At 54.5% G+C, this 17,042-nt stretch overlaps 2 protein-coding genes across 3 annotated transcripts in view; both read left to right on the plus strand.

Moving 5' to 3' along the window:
- The window catches only part of AACS (acetoacetyl-CoA synthetase), an 83,810-nt gene extending 72,413 nt beyond the window's left edge, over positions 1-11,397 (plus strand). The window contains exons 15-18 of one of the 2 annotated variants that reach the window (XM_050747978.1): positions 1,847-1,916; positions 2,618-2,676; positions 4,514-4,716; positions 10,167-11,397. In XM_050747978.1, coding sequence (XP_050603935.1) covers positions 1,847-1,916; positions 2,618-2,676; positions 4,514-4,716; positions 10,167-10,304 — 470 coding nt within the window. In that variant the 3' untranslated portion in view covers positions 10,305-11,397. The remainder of the gene's footprint in view (positions 1-1,846; positions 1,917-2,617; positions 2,677-4,513; positions 4,717-10,166) is intronic. The other variant, XM_050747979.1, reaches the window with a different exon arrangement.
- Positions 1-17,042, plus strand: part of TMEM132B (transmembrane protein 132B) — a 1,306,862-nt gene that overhangs the window by 780,930 nt on the left and 508,890 nt on the right. The window lies entirely within an intron of this gene.

Genomic DNA, 17,042 nt, shown 5'->3' on the forward strand with positions numbered 1-17,042 from the left:
CTCTCAGCTCGGCTTTGCAAGGGATCAAAGTGTGTCAGGGCGAAGTTTCCACAAAAGAACATTTCTTCAGGGTGGATTTACATCTTCCTTTTTCTCTGCATTTCCGGGGTCTCAGTAATTAGGGCACAGTACTACAAATGGCCCTAAACCCCAGAAATTTCCCATCCAGTTCAAGGGAGATCTGACTCCAGGCAAACAAGACTGTATGTTGCTGCTGGCACCAAGTTCCAGGATGAGGCCGGATTCCCAGGTGAGCGGCACAGGCTTGCAGCTCTCGCCTTCCGGGGCTGCCGTTCATAAACTCAGTTTGCTGAGTAGCCGTGCAGATGTGTTCCTGCAGAAACCGGGCACATCGATTGCAAGCCTAGGAGTGGGGTTTTTTTTTTTTCCTTACTTGTGTATGTGAATCTTTTAAAAGTCCAATGAGAAGAGTTGGTTTCGTTCTCTAGCTTTGGGAGGTGGGAGGAAAGACCTGAAGGCCTGCAATTCTCTTTTTTTGCATCGGAATAACTAGCGTAGGGCTCATTTCATTCTCTTCAGCTGCCTCCCAGGGACCGTGCACTCCCTATACACAGTCTCCTTGGCCTTTGTTCCCGTAGAAGGCTCGGTTGTGGCTTGTGGCAGCGTCTCCTTCACGATGTCACATGAACGCGTGAATAGACGAGGTAGCTGTTGAGTCATAAGCTGTTTGGGTTAGCGCTTGCCTCAGAGTGGAGAAGTGCTGGGGAAGTGTCTCAAGATTTGGAGGGGAGGAGATGCCTTCTGAGGCTGCTGCTCGTCAGTGAAGACACGTCGAGATTTGGGAGTGAGAGATGCCTTTTGAGGCTGCCACCCATCAGTGAAGACACGGAAGTTGGCCGCTTTACTGTTTTCCCTTCCCGGATCGCAGGGAATCTTCGGGGCGTTATTGCAGGAGGCCAGCCTGCTGCTGAGGCAGATGACTTCCAGCATTGCAAAGCGGCAGAGATGCACTTTTGACCAGTTCCCCTCAGTGTGGCTGATCAAGGGCTGGGCGTGGGTGTCAGCAGCAGGAGGCCCCCAGCTGGTTAACTGCTCCCTTGGTGACTCTCTCAGATGCGTGGCTTCTCTTCACTGTTTGGCGCCTGGGTAGAGGATGTGGCAAAGGAACCTCTCTCCTCAGATGCTGCATCCAAAGCTGGGGTTTGATCCCTTTGGTCGATCAGCTTCACGGCGCCACCCCAGCGCGCAAGCCTTCTCTGAACAGCTGCACACGTGGCCACTCATGTGGCCTGCTGACACTGTGTTGCTGTCACCCTTGGCTCTTTCCTCTTCCCCCTCCTTCATCCCCTGGGTTTTACCTGCTAATCAGCTCTCTGCACATGTGGCTAATGCTTTGGTTCAAGCCTGCGTGACTGGGACTGGTGCAGTAGCCTCCTTCCTGGTCATGGGCTTGTGTATTCCATTCCAAGATCTGGCCCCAACCTCTCACACCCTGTGCCCTCCGCTGCCCTGGCCACTCTTGCTTCCCAAGACGTGGCTCATTCTTTCCTGCGCTATATTCAGGGTTGTCTCCAGACACTCCTGTTGACCCCCAGTGGCCTGCCTGAGCTTGGTCCCGCACTCTGTGAATTCCCAGGTCCCTGCTGGTGCCCAAGGAACTGCGTTACTCCTCACCAGCTGTGTCAGAGCTGCCCGGGTAGCAGCCCCCCTAGAGGGCGTGTTCCTTGGGGCAGGAACAGTCTGGCTCCCTTCTGCCCCCAGCCCCACGCCAGACCTGCGGTCTGGGCCCCAGTTATGTCTGTGGACCCGCTCCCAGCGTCTGTCCAGGCAGCCCGTCACGGCCCCTTCTCCTCGGGGTGACCGGGCACCTCTGCTGTCCTTGCAGGCATCTGGGCTCATGGCGACTACTGCAGAATCAACCCCAAGACTGGGGGCATCATCATGCTTGGCCGGAGGTAAGGGCTGCGGAGTCGGCTTCTCTTCCCTGCAGCCTCACCTTCCGGAGGCATGGGGGTGGAGGAGGAGGCGCTTTCTGTAAAAGTCAGTGCCTTCCTGGGCACCCCACTCCACTCCAGCATCAGGGTGTCCACACCTCTCACACCCACCGGCTGCTGTGCCATGTTTCCCCACCCCTGTGCCCATGCACACGCCGTCCCTGGGCCTGAAGACCACCTCCGAGGAAGCATTTTCTGCTCAGTCTGCGACATGGCTGACCGTCCCCCATCTTGGACCCTTCCTGTGTCATTCCTGGGGTGGGGCATCCCTGTGCCAGCTTCCTTCCCAAGGGCTGGGTCTTGGCATGATCTACGTTTCCCTGCCCTGTGATGCGGTTCTTGGGTAGGGGGTGTCAGGGTAGGGGCCCCACGGCAAAGGCACAGCAGCGTCCACACCCGCAATGGGGGACACGTGTGCAGGTGGGAAGGGAGCAAGGTGACAGATGTTCCTGCACAGAGGTGCCTCCCTCGATGTCGAGCTTTAACCTGAGAGGGAGAAAGAGTTGGGTGGCAGGGCAAGGAGCTGGGGAGGGGAGTGTCCATGACTAGTCCTGGGGGATGCCATGTGGAATGGAGAGGGGGTGACCGCCCTCCCGTGGGACCCCTGGGACTTGCCTCACTCCAGAGCTGCAGTGTGGCCCTGACCTCTTCTCTCTTTCCAGTGACGGCACACTCAACCCCAACGGGGTGCGGTTTGGCAGCTCGGAAATCTATAACATCGGTACGTGCTTCCCCTCCCTGAGTGTTCTCCAGTCTCCAGGAAGGAGGAGGGTCCTGGTGGGAGCCCCAGGGGCCCTTTCCAAAGGCCCCACCTTTGGCACAACTCCGGCCCCTTGGTCTCTGGTGTGACAGTGGATGTTTGTGAGCCTGACCTCCTTTCCAGAACATACCTTGCCCACACTGCTGTCCTCATAAAACCTCGAATGGGGTCTTTAAGGTCCCTTTGCCCGTCCTCTTCCTCATTATAGCTCATCCTCCTGGTGAGTTCTGCCGGGTTGGTTACTTGTGTCTATATACTATTTTTTTTTTTTTTTTTGGGAGACAGAGTCTAGCTCTGTCACACAGGCTGGAATGCAGTCATGTGATCTTGGCTCACTGCAACCTCTGCCTCCTCAGTAGCTGGGATTACAGACATGTACCACCATGCCCAGCTACTTTTTGTATTTTTAGTAGAGACGGGGTTTCACCGTGTTGGCCAGGCTGGTCTCGAACTCCTGACCTCAAGTGATCCGCCTGCCTCAGCCTCCCAAAGTGGTGGGATTACAGGCGTGAGCCACTATGTCTGGCCAGCTTGCGTCTACTCTTTATGGTTGAAGAAACCAGAAGCACAGAGAGGGTTCAGGATTGCTGAAGGTCACACAGCACCATGCAGGACACCAAGCACAGAGAGTGTAGGCCTGTAGGTTTCACAGCTGCACAGTGGAGTCACCTGTGGGCCTTCAAACTCCCCAGCCCAGGGACCCAGGCCCAGCCCAGGCCGCAGAGTCGGTTAGATGGCCTCGTACGTTAGTGCTTAGGTCAGAGTCCTAAATTTATGTCAAGGTCGTTTGTGTGGCCAGGGTAAAGAAATCCTGATGTCTGATTCCAGCCTTGCTCCTCCCTCCAGTGGAGTCCCCACCCCAGGCACCTGCTTCCTTTTTTTCAATTTTTTTTTTTTTTTTTTTTGAGACAGTCTTACTCTCTTACACAGGCTGGAGTGCAGTGGCGTGATCTCAGCTCACTGCAGCCTCTGCCTCCTGGGCTCAAGCAATCCTCTTACCTCAGCCTCCTGAGTAGCTGGGTCTACAGGCATGCACCACTATGCCCAGCTAATTTTTGTATTTTTTGTAGAGATGAAGTTTTGCCCTGTTGGCCAGGCTGGTGTACTCCTGAGCTCAAGTAATCAACCCACTTCGGCCTCCCAAAGTGCTGGAATTACAGGTGTGAGCCAATGTGCCCGGCTACCTGCCTCCATTTTTGGGAGGCCAACAGGGTCTCACTCTGTTGTCCAGGCTGGGGGGCAGTGGCGCAACCATAGCTCACTGCAGCCTCGACCTCCTGGGCTCAGGCGATCCTCCTGCCTCAGCTTCCCAAGTAGCTTTGTCTACAGGCATATGCCACCATGCCTAACTTAGTTTTTAATTTTTTGTAGAGACAAAGTCTCCCTATGTTGTCCGGGCTGGTCTCAATCTCCTGAACTTAAGTGATCATCCCACCTCAGCCTCCCAGAGTGCTGGGATTACAGGCGTGAACCACCAAGCCAGGTCCTTTTTTTCATCTTGAATTAACTTCTCATTAAGTAAGGCCCACATCTGGCCTCCTGGTAGAACATCACCCATCCTGCCAAAGCTGAAGCTGTGTCTGCCTCCCCAGTGATGGGTTTTCTTCCGCTCGTGAAATGGCTTCCTCAGCAAATGTCCCTCCAAGGCACTCCTCCTGGGTGGGCTGGGAGAACACAGGCATCCCTGGTAGGCCTGGGGCACCCAGCTTGCCCCACCTGCTCGGCCAGGTTGTTGTGAGGCCCGACCCCACACTGAGGGGCCCCCTGCGTGAATGTGCGCCCTCCCCTGTCTCCACAGTGGAATCCTTCGAGGAGGTGGAGGACAGCCTGTGTGTCCCCCAGTATAACAAGTTCAGGGAGGAGAGGGTGATCCTCTTCCTGAAGATGGCCTCCGGGCACGCCTTCCAGCCTGACTTGGTTAAGAGGATCCGTGACGCCATCCGCGTGGGCTTGTCTGCGCGACACGTGCCCAGCCTCATCCTGGAAACCAAGGGCATCCCGGTATGGCCATCTCCCGCCAGCGAGGAGACCGCAGCCATCGCCCCACGAGCCCACACGTTGAGGGGCGCTTACATCTGAGCAGCTTGCTGGTGCTTTATATATCGTTTGTCCACGTTGCCTAGCAACGCCACCCTCTCCCTGCCATCCTTTTTCCTACCCTTCCTAAGACTGCATTTAAAGCAGCTTCTGCTAAATACCCATGTTCGGAGGGTTAGCGGGCCCAGCCCTGCAGGTCCAGCTGGCTTCTCCCTGCTAACCTGTGGTTTTAGTGTGTTCTCAAAATTTTTAATGAGAACATTAATTTTAACTTTTTATTTTTTATTTTATTTTTTTGAGACTGAGTCTCTGTCACCCAGGCTGGAATGCAGTGGCTCAATCTCAGCTCACTGCAACCTCCGCTTCCCAGGTTCAAGCAGTTCTCCTGCCTCAGCCTCCTGAGTAGCTGGTAGCTGGGACTACAGTCGCATGCCAGCATGCCTGGCTAGTTTTTGTATTCTTAGTAGAGACGGGATTTTGCCATGTTGGCCAGGCTGGTTTCAAACTCCTGACCTCAGGTGATCCGCCCACCTCAGCCTCCCAAAGCGCTGGGATTACAGGCATGAGCCACTCTACCCAGCCAATTTTAATTTTTTAAAGTGCTGCTGGGAAGCGTTGCTCTTGCCTTTTAAGTTCTTCCGGTACATACAAGACTTGACTCTTTTTAGAGGCAGGACTTCTGAAGGCTGTGTGGTCATCCCCCAGCCCCTGGCCCCAGTACACTCTGCTTCGATTCTAAGTCGGGGAGGAGGGGGTTCACCCAGATTGGATCACAGCTTTCATTTGCATTGCTTACAAAACGGGTGCCCTGCAAGCTGACAGAAGCTGTTCTCTCTCTCTCTGTGTGTGTGTGTGTGTGTGTGTGTGTGTATGCACACAACAATTTAAACAGACAATGGCAGGCTGTATGTGAAGCCCACGGAATGGCTGTTCATTAAGGAGAAGATGGGAGCAGACACTCATTGGGTTCCCGGGGAAGCTGACTTTGTGGTTGCCGGAGCAGGGCTGAGTCTGTGACATATCACCAGAGACAGGGTTTACCAGGAGAGGCTGCTTCCTGGGGAATGTTGAAATATGCGATGCCGTTGACTTTGAAACCCATAGATCATTCTCTTTGCCTTAAAAGTTATTTCAGCATCTTCAAAACAACCTGTCCAGGAGTGGGGGCTGGGAAGAGTGCTTGCAGCACGGCCACGGTGTGCAATCCCGGACCATCCCTAGAAGACTGACTCCCACTCGGGACCTCTGTTCCTCCTCCCGGCGCCTGTCCACATCTGCGCTGACTCCCACTCGGGACCCTGTTCCTCCTCCTCCCGGCGCCTGTCCACATCTGCGCTGACTCCCACTCGGGACCCTGTTCCTCCTCCTCCCGGCGCCTGTCCACATCTGCGCTGACTCCCACTCGGGACCCTGTTCTTCCTCCTCCCGGCTCCTGTCCACATCTGCGCTGACTCCCACTCGGGACCCTGTTCCTCCTCCTCCCGGCGCCTGTCCACATCTGCGCTGACTCCCACTCGGGACCCTGTTCCTCCTCCTCCCGGCGCCTGTCCACATCTGCGCTGACTCCCACTCGGGACCCTGTTCCTCCTCCTCCCGGCGCCTGTCCGCATCTGCGCTGACTCCCACTCGGGACCCTGTTCCTCCTCCTCCCGGCTCCTGTCCACGTCTGCGCTGACTCCCACTCGGGACCCTGTTCCTCCTCCTCCCGGCGCCTGTCCACGTCTGCGCTGACTCCCACTCGGGACCCTGTTCCTCCTCCTCCCGGCGCCTGTCCACGTCTGCGCTGACTCCCACTCGGGACCCTGTTCCTCCTCCTCCCAGCTCCTGTCCACATCTGCGGTGTTGGTTCCCTTTTGTGGTGTCCACACGTTTCCTTTGCGTTCTGGTTTTGCGTGGGAAGAGCCCTGCAGCTTGGGGCTTTTTCTTTCTCTCTTTTTTCATCTTTTTCTTTCTCTCTTTTTTTTTGGTTGGTGACTCTTGGCGGCTCTCTGTGGGGACATTGGTGCTCTCCAAGAAGGTACTTCTTGAATCAGTGACCCTTACTGTCTTTTCCTGATGAGGGTCTAAGGTTTTCCTTTGGTGAATCAGTGCTGTCTCATCTGGAACATTTTAGGGAACTGGAATTTGACTTTGTCCCCTTGGCTTTATATTATTGAAAAAGAACTTGGGTCTTTTGCTGCCAGAACAATTATTACCAAACCATATCTGATCACGAGGGTAGTGGGACGATTTATTATGAAGGGCGAAAACTCAGCACGTTTCTTTCCCTGGTCGTCCTGGCTTTTGTGGGCTTGCGGCCAGGGCTCCCAGCGGGGCTCTGGGCCCTTTTTCTCCCCAGATAGGGGCTTCTCCTGGGTCCATTTGGGAAGTCTTTTGGAGGGTTCCTCCAGATTTTGGAATGCCCTTTTATTTTCGGGCCCTCGTGGCAGGCTTAGGAGTGAATTTACCTCTTTGGTTGCCGAGCTAGGGAGGGGCCCAGCATCCACAGGGAGGTGACATGGCGTGGCCCCAGTCTGCCCATTCGGGAACTGGACCCACTTCAGGGTCAGAACAGGACAACTGAGGTCTCATCTGCAAAGTCCCAGGGCCTTGCTGAGGCAGGAGAGCCTGTTGCGGGTCTGACCCTTCACATGGTGCTTGTGGGGAGTGGGCTACCCTCCCTCACCACTCCGAGAATAGCCTAAGCCCGGGGCGCATCCGAGTGGTGGGAATAAGTGGCGGCCCATCTCTGTCTCTGCATGGAGAGACACTGCCGCTTCTGTTCCCTGGGAAGCCAGTGCCATTTTCAGCATTTAAGGGGTTCCTGGCGAGTGCTCAGGAGAGATCTGGGCCCAGAGCCAGCCCCACTCCTCGTGTTGAGTAAGACCGGTCCTGTCTCTGGCCTGTGACATGGGGAGAGGAGCCCCTCGCCCACCCGCCACAGCTCAGGGTGGTGATGCGGCACTAATGGAGTGAGCGGCCCCGGGGGACTCGGGAGGCTCTGGCCGGCACAGTCCTTGCCGCCAGCCTTCACAGCGGGTCCTCTGAGGGTCTTTATGCACAGGGGCTCTGTCACGTAGCCCTGGCCCCCCCCTCTACCCCTGAGGCATGACTTTGGGCAACTCAGCATCCAAGCCTCAGTTTCCCCATCTCTAAGATGGGTTGACAACAGAGCCTCTCTGGTGGGTGCCGTGGGCCACAGGGTGCCCAGAATGCAGTCCCCATGCCTCGGTTTCTGTGCTGCCTCTGCTCACCGTCAGCCTTCATTCAGAATAGGTCTGCGTGCCCTGCAAAGCCCTTCCACACACCTGATCTCAGCTGCCCTCTGTGCAAAAGTCAGAGAGGCTTTCCCTGCATTTCCTGTTTGAACGATGTCCTGGCATCCATCTTTAGCTTTGACAGTGTTTGCCATGGGGGGACTGAGGGTGAGTTCTTGTGTATGTTCACATCTTTCTGTGTGGAGCGGAGGCCACTTGAGGACAGGAACCTTGTGGGTTTACCTCCTTTTCTTCGGAGCTCAGCTGACTGCCTGGCAAACAGCAGGTGCTTTTGGTGTCTGGTGAGTGAATGGGGCGTGGGAGACTGGTCCTCTGAGCCCGGTGAGGTGGGACAAGCTTGTCTTCCTCACACCCATCTTACAGATGAGGAAACCCAGAGAGATGAGGGGTCCTGCCCAAGGAAGTGGTGTCCATAGTCAGCTCCGCCTTCTGCTCACCCAGAATAAAGACCTGGGGACCCTGGGAGGGTCATGGCCAAGTGGAATGGACTCCTGGCATTTGAGGGCTTCCCACCTGTAGCCCTCAGACAGCCATGGCTGTCCCAAGTTCAGCTGGCCTTTGCTTGGGTCATGGCTGGGATGTCTGGCCCTTCCTGACAGGAGGCTGCTGGGCTCCTGTCTACCTGGGGAGGCCTCGTGCAGGAGCTGGTTGGGGGGAGGGGGGCAGGGGGAGAGGGGGACAGCGGCTTCTTCCTTTCTCTTTCCCTTTCCTCTACCTTTCCTCTCTCCCCAGAGGAAACGGTAGCAGGATTTCTTTTAAGAGGATGCTGCTGTATTTGGCCAGTGGGTGGAAGGTGGCGGTATTAGCTCCTGTGAGCTGCACGTGGACCCCTGCGTGAAGCGTAGTGGGGCACAGAGCAGGCAAGACATTTGCGTCTCACGGTGGGAGGGCCAGCGACACCACATGAAGTGACAGGCAGGCCCTTGGGAGGAAGTCGGCTCTTAGATCCTTAATTAGTTCACACGTCGACTGAATTTTTCAAGTGAATGAATTTTAATTATATCTCAGGTTAAAAAAAAAAAGGCGCCAGTGATCGAGGGCTTGGGCAGAGGAGCATTACTGGGCTCTGTTGCTCCTGAGATTTCCTAGCCCACAACACACCAACACTGCCAAGGGCTCATTTGGATTCAAGGTGAAATACATGTGCCATGAATCTTAGAGGGAGCCCTGAGTGTTTGGAAAGGGCCCGACTGTGAGAAGAAGGAATGCGCTGTCCCGTGCAGCTGGCTGGCTTCGAGGAGAAGGAGTTCTTGGTACCTTGAGGACGCTCTTGCCTCTAGTACTAGGAAGCTGGGCCACTTCTGAAGTAATGGCAATAACTGGTCTTTATCATAGAATAACGTGATAAAATATATAGAGAAGTATAAAAAAGTATAAATAAAAGTAAAATCATAAAACGTAGTAGCTAGGCGCTTGTGAAGCTGTGTGTGCCCTGACTGATTCACCCTGACTCACAGCCCTACAGCCTCAGTGCTGGCACCTCCCCCTTTCACTCAAGGAAATGAACTCAGGTTCAGGAATTCACCCAGCATCCCCCAGATGGGGTGGCAGAAGCCACATCTTCCCTGAAAACTTTCTTGCCCAGGGTGCCTGCTGGGATTTAGGAATGATCTATGCCTGCATTTTTATCCTGGTCAGGCAGACCCTGAACCCTGAGAGACACTCTTTTTTAATACTCCTATCTGGAATATTCACTGCCGCGGTCAGTGGGGTGTCTGGAGGGCCCTCTCGAGGCCACCTTGGATGTGGCACGTGGCGGGTCCCAACGGGGCCCAGTGGAGTGTGCAGCGTTAGAAAAATGAACATGCTCATGGTGACCTCTGGGCATCTTTGAAATAGCCGCACTTTCTCAACAGCCATGCCAGTGGCAGCGTGGGGGCGGGGGGCGGGGTTTGGAGGGGGTTAGCGTTGGGTTTCAGCACCGGGCCTCGAAATTGCCTTTCAGAGCAGGTTTTATCCCCCACACACAGAGTTCAGCGTACTTCGGTGCATGTTTGCAGACCTGGTGGGAAGAGGGGCATCTGGGAGCTGAGACCCATTTGCTCTTGGCGCTCCAGGTGGAGCCGGGCCTTTGGGGCCTGGATATACCCAGGGCTGTGGATTCTCCCCTCTTCAGGTTTAAATGCCGTTTCTTGTTTTTCTACCTTTCCCTCTCAGTATACGCTCAATGGCAAGAAAGTGGAAGTTGCCGTCAAACAGATCATCGCTGGAAAAGCTGTGGAGCAAGGAGGTGCTTTCTCGAACCCTGAGACCCTGGATCTGTACCGGGACATCCCTGAGCTGCAGGGCTTCTGAGTCGGACTGGCTGGCGTGTCACTCAGCTGTACCTGTGTGTACTGTTCCTTTTGTGTGCTCAAGAAATTACATAGAAACCTACAGCTGTTGTAAAAGGATGTTTGCACCAAGTATTCTGTAGGCTTGGGGAGGGATCGTTTCTCTGTTTTGTCGTTAAATCTGGTGGGTACGGGGATCTTCCGCACGCTGGAGTGGGATTCTGGCCTTCAGAGACAGGGAGTGTCTGGGCCGCACGTGTGGCACCGTGGTGAGAGTGTGTGTCTTTGCACACACAGTGCAGTGGGAACAGTGCGGCTGGTTGGTGCTGAGGACACACACTCCTGAGCCAAGGTCTTGTCTTCAGCCTCCCCCTCCTGTTGTCCCATTTTGCTCTGTGAAGGTGCAAATCCCTTTCTTCCCTTCCCGTCTCAGGCTCTCCTGTTTTCCCTCAGGGTCCAGCATGCCTTTGGGCTTTAGCTGTTACAAAGGAACCCCCGTGACTTGACACAACTTTTCACAGCTGCTGTTAGGACCGGTGGTCTGGGTGCTCGTGCGTCTGTGTCACGGATGGAATGTAGGCCCTGGAGGACCGTGCGTCACTCTTCAACGAGCGCACGCTTCCGGGCCAGCTTCCCTCCGAGGAACGAGTGGATTTCATACAGGATCTCTTCATTGCACAGACTTTGAATGGCTTTACATGTTTCTAATGTGACTTAGGCGTGTGACGCAGCGGGTGTCCACCTGTGTCCCTCATGGGTGAGCCCTCCAGCCGTGAGCCCAGGCAGCGCGGTCACCGAGGGTCCTCCTCACCAGGAACCGCATCCCTGCGCTGCCTCCGCCTGAGAGTCGCTAGGGGGTCCCTGTCGAGATCATGTCATCAGCACCCCACCCCTAAGTCAAGTCACGGGTTTCCATAGCCAGGCAGTTGGTAGGTACCATTCAGTTCAGCATATGAACTTGTATCTGTAATCTGATGTTCATTTTTATATTTTTTGAAACTGAGCACAATGAAATCCTTTCTTGAATCGTTTTCCTTTTGGATTATAAAAATACGGGGTAAAGTGCTATGATGAATTTTATGCAATAAATATATACAGGTGTGCGCGTGCACCCACAATGCGTGTGCAGTGTGCTTGTGCAAAGTTTTCTCTGATGGGGGAGACTGCATGTGCGTGTGTGAGGCTGGTGGTGCTTGTGCGCCCGCCAACAGCTATGCCCTGGCGTTGTGTGGTTCGAATTGTTGGGGGCACTTCCCAGGGCCCTGGTACTTACCCACATTCCCTTGTGACCAACTGGCCGAGCGCTGCTCCGTGTGAAGCCAGCACCCTGGGCCCCCTTCACCCTGAGACTCCCCAACACCCAGCGCCAGCCAGGTTTCTGGACGCCAGCTCCTTTCTTGTCATCGCAAGAGCTGCATGTCACTTGGTTGTGTCTGGCTGCATGCCATGGAATCCAGGCTCAGCCCAGCAGCGTTTATGGCTCTCACGTCACAGGAAGTTGGAGGCAGTCCATTCTCCTGGGGCCAGGCAGCGACTCCACAGTGCAGCAGTCCTGGCTCCTGTCTGTCGCACTCTGCTGTCCTCAGGATGTGGCAGTCATCATCTTGGCCCTGGGTGGCTGCCCCACCTCTAGTCTTTCATCTGTGCTCTAGGCAGGAAGAAGGTGGGAGTGAGAAGGGGGCTGGGTAAAGGCAGAAAGCTGCATCTCTGGAGTGCGTCCCTTTTTATCCACAAAATGAGGGCTTTTCTGGAAAGCCAGCAGTATCTGCTGGGGCTCACCAGCCGGCATGGGGACACAAGGCCACCTTTGCTGCAAGGGCATCTGGGGGTTTTGAGTATTTCAAACAGGACCTGTTCCCTTTTTGTGAGTTTCCGACAGCTGCTGTAACAAATTTTCACAAAGGCAGTGGCTTAACACAGCCCTAATTACAGTCCTGGAGGTCAGAAGTCGGCTGTGGGTGTCACTGGGCTGAAATCAGGGTGACAGCAGGGCTGTGTTCCTTCAGGAATCTGCAGGGGAGAATCCATTTCCTTGCCTTCTCCTGCTTCTAGAGGCCACTGTGTTTCTTGTCTGGTGGTGTCCTGTTGTCTTCAGCAGTGGCCGGTCACACCCTCCTTCCGCTGCAGCTCTCTGACGCTGACACTCCCACCTGCCATGTTCACATGTAAGAACCCCCTGTGGTTGCAGCAGGCCCACTTGAGTAATTCAGGATAATCTCCTTATTTTAATATGTGCTGATTAACAACCGTAATTCCATCTGCAGCCCTCATTCCCCCTCACCACGTCTTAGTCCATTTTGTTTTGCTCAACAGAACACCTGAAGCTGGGTGATTTATAAGTTAATAATTTATTAAGGGGTTCATTTGGTTCATGATTCTGGTGGCTGAAAAGTCCAAGAGTGGGCAGCTGCATCTGGTGAGGGCCTCACTCTGCTTCCACTCAGGGAATAACATGGAGGGGGAGCAGGTGCATGCAGAGATCACGTGGTGAGAGAGGAAACCAGACCCTTCAACAACCGCGCCCTTGGGAACTAATCCGTTCTCACGAGGCACAAGTGACCACAAAAACTCACCCCCTACAGAGGGCATTAATGTATTCAGGAGGGATCTGACCCCTCCCAGCACTGCTACATTGGGTATCAATGTCAACATGAGTTTTGGCATGGACAAGCCACATCCAACTCACAGCACCATGTAACCTAACCCATAGCACCGTGTAACCTAACCCACAGTGCCGTGTAACCTAACGCACAGTGCCATGTAACCTAAGTCAGCGCCGTGTAACCTAACCCACAGCGCCGTGTAACCTAATGCAGCGCCACGTAACCTAACCCACAGAGCCATGTAACCTAACCCACGGCGCCGTGTAACCTAACGCAGTGCCGTGTAACCTAACGCAGTGCCGTGTAACCTAACCCATTCATAGGTTCCAGGGATTAGGATGTGGGTATCTTCGGGCGCTGCTATTCTGCTGACCTCACTTTGCAAACACAGTCTGGTCCTGTTGGCCAAGGAAGAAGTGGATGGTGGTTGTTGGGAGCAGCAGGGAACCCTGGTTGATGACACTTGGGCTGGGATTATCCTCCCCTGTGAGTGGCCCGGGGGCCTTAGGGTTCAGGTCGGGCCTGGGGCCTGCAAGGTCCTCTCCTCTCACCGGGTGCTTGGAGATTCCCTTCATGTTGACAGTGCCTGAGGAGTCATTACAGCTTAATCAGTATGCCCTTTAGTTCCAGCAAGACGGCCCAGGCTGAATAAGCCCACGCATCCTTATTAATAAGCCCTGCCGGACAACTTCATTAATGAGAAACAGATGGTCTGGAACAACAGCCAGTTGAGTGCACGTGGTGCTGAGGCTGCTTTTGACGTTCCTTGGCCTGAGCATTACTCTCAAAAACCCACCACCTGCCAGCCAGCTGCCTTTTCATCTTTGAGATGGCCGTGGGCTGCACCGTGCCTTCTCGTCTCTTCCAGCTCCCCACCAGGCCTGTCCCATCAGGAGCTTCTAAAGGCATCAGGATCTGCCACGCAGCCTGGCTGGGGCTGCCAGGATTCTGCTGTCTCCCACGGCCAGCAGGTCTCTGAGCAGCTGGTCCTCCTCCAGGTCCTTCCTGCCCACCTCCAGGAACCTTCTCCAGGCTGGAGGCCTCCTTCTCACGCTCGGGCTGCCCAGCTCCACCTTCTCGCCTGGGAGGATTCTCAACTGGAGCTGAACTGATCAACTCCAGCTGCAGGCAGCCACTGACCTGTCCCCGCAGTGGCATCTGAGCCCTCTAGGATAGCGCCTCGGTTGGCTCACTCATCTGTTTCTCAAACAGACGGCCTGAAACCCACACTCCTTAGGAAAGGCATCTTCCTGATGTCGTAACACCCCTGGCACCATGGCTGTAGGTGAGCAGAAGAGAGTCTGCAAACGCCCAGGAGAAGGGCTCATGGGGAATAAAACTGCCTTTGAGGACCCAGCCGCATCCTACCCCGTGATAGGCTCAAGCCTTCAGAGGGACTGTCACGTGCGGACTTATGGGGATAATCTGTCACTAGGTTCAAGCTGGGCTGCTCTAACAGGTGTCCCCAAATCTGGCTCAATCAGGAACGTGTCTTCCCTCCTGTCACCACTCTGAGGTGAATGGGTGGGCTGGGGTGGGCAGGTGGCTTTGTTTTGCAAGGTCACCCAAGGACCTGGGCTTCCAAATGGCTGCTTCCCCCACTGGTGTGCAGGTCTTGTCGACTTGGAAGATGCTGGCTCACCACAGTCATGGAAGAGGTGACCTAACCTTAACCCTCACCCCCTTGGCCACAACCTTGTCACCCGACTGCAATCAGCTGTGTAGGAGGCGGGGAGATGTGCTGCCCAGCAGGGTGATGGGTGCCCTCCCAGAACTCTCGTGGTGGGTAGAGATGGCTCTGTGACAAGGAAGGGTGGGGAATGGTGATGGGGGACAGTTGCAGCCCCTCCCACAGGAATGAAGGAATCTGGCTGCTTCTGTGCCTGACTCCTGGGTGGCTGCTGCTTCGCTTGACCTGGGATGGGGGTTACCCCGCTGGGTCCTGCTGCCCGGGAGCTGGAAAATCGGCTGGGGTGGAGCATGCATGTACACGTGTGTAGAGGCGATGCTGCTTGTGTTTGCATCTCTGTATTTTGAAGGGTGGACTGTGAGGTTTGTGAGGCAAACGTGTCGGTTTTTACAACTTTGGCCTTATGTGTGTATGTGAATGTATGTGTACGTGTGTGAACATATGTGTGTGAATATGAGTGTGTGTATGTGCCTTTACAGCTGAGAATGCATGCCTATCAAAACCCGAAAGAGCCAGGCATGGTGGCTCACACCTGTAATCCTAGCCCTTTGGGAGGACGCCAAGGCAGGAGGGTTGCTTGAGTCCAGGAGTTTGAGACCAGCTTGGGCAACACGGTGAGATCCTGACTACAAACAATTTTTTAAAAATTAGCTGGGTGTGGTGGCGTGCACCTGTGGTTCTAGCTACTCAGGAGGCTAAGACAGGAGGATCCCTTGAGCCCAGGAGGTTGAGGCCACAGCGAGCTGCAATTGCACCACTGCACTCCAGCCTGGGTGACAGAGCAAGACTCTGTCTCAAAAAACAAACCCCAAATCCCCAAACCCCAAAGAACAGAGCTGTGAGGATGTCAGAATGTAGTTTCTATTCTAGTCCAAGTTGAATCCCGAAAGCCCAATGCCCATTCAGACAGGCAGGCAAGCAGGGCGATTTCCCTGTTCTCACAGAACACTGACCAAGTGCAGCTGCTCATGGCCACTGGACCTCAGCCTGTGCCCTCAGTGGTTTTCAGTTCAGTGACAGCTCTGTGTCCCAATCAAGTGGCTTTTCTTCAGTGTTCTGCAGAGCCCGGGGACCAGGTACTAACTCAGGTGTCCAACGGATATATCTGTGCTTATCCTTGGACCCAGTGATCACCAGGGTAGTTGAGCTCTTTGCACCACAGAGGGTATGCCTCATGGAGGCGGACAGATGGCCAACAGGAAACAAGAGGAGGTCTGATGGGACAGGATGCTCTTTAGCCACAGCGGTCGGGGGCCTCCTTTAGGTGGCACTGAAGTCAAAGCCTGGGAGGCCTGACACTGCCATGTGAAGATCGTCGGATGACCAGCCAGCCAGAGGTCCTGAGACGGGAATGAACTGAACTACAGGAACGAGAAAAGCTATTTGGAGAATATGGGGGTGTGATGGTTACTACTGAGTGTCAACTTGATTGGATTGAAGGAGGCAAAGTATTGATCCTGGGTGTGTTTGTGAGGGTGTCGCCAAAGGAGAGGAACATTTGAGTCAGTGGGCTGGGGAAGGCAGACCCACCCTTATTCTGGTGGGCACCATCTAATCAGTTGCCAGGCAGAAAAACGTGAAAAGGTGAGATCGGCCTGGCCTCCCAGCCTACGTCTTTCTCCCGCGCTGGATGCTTCCTGCCCTTGAACATCACGCTCCAAGTTCTTCAGTTTTGAGACTCAGACTGGCTTCCCTGCTCCTTAAGCTTGCAGACAGCCTATTGTAGGACCTTGTGATTGTGTAAGTTAATACTTTAAGATAAACTCCCCTTATATCTACCTATCCTCTTAGTTCTGTCCCTCTGGGGAACCCTGACTAATACAGGTGGCAAGAGAGTGGGAGAGCAGGTGGGATCGCAGTGCTGGGCATGGACCACATTCTAAGGGTGCCCAGAGCAGTGACATCATTGGATGAGCATTTGGAATATAGTGCCGAGGGCAGCTCCTTTTGCTGGGCTCAGTAGGGGCGGCAGGTGGGTCTGCATTGGGCGCTGGCTGGTGAAAGCCCAATGACTACAGGACGTTGGCTCACCAGCTTCCTCCTTCCCTTCTTGCTCTTCTCCTCTCACTGTGCCTGAGCACCATGTGTGCGCAAAACATGAGAAGGGTTCTGACCATCCAGCAGACAGGCAGTGAACACACAGCAAAGATGATCAGGAGCCTGTCTGATTAGGCCTCAGAAGCTTCAGCTGGCTTTGAGGAGCTGAGATTCTTTTACTCTGAGCCATGACTGCATTTTAGATTAGTGCAAATGATTTCTAAAAGCTTCCTGCCAATGTGTGTCCAAACTTTAAAGAGAATCATAAGTAAAGGCCTGTTAAAGAAGGTGTTTAATGGCCAGGCATGGCGGCTCACACCTGTAATCCCAGCACTTTGGGAGGCTGAGGCAGGCAAATCACTTGAGGTCAGGAGGTTGAGACCAGCCTGGTTAACATGGCAAAACCCCATCTCTACTAAAAATACCAAAA

This window comes from Macaca thibetana, chromosome 11 (genome assembly GCF_024542745.1).
Source record: "Macaca thibetana thibetana isolate TM-01 chromosome 11, ASM2454274v1, whole genome shotgun sequence".
In the NCBI taxonomy this organism is placed as follows: domain Eukaryota; kingdom Metazoa; phylum Chordata; class Mammalia; order Primates; family Cercopithecidae; genus Macaca; species Macaca thibetana.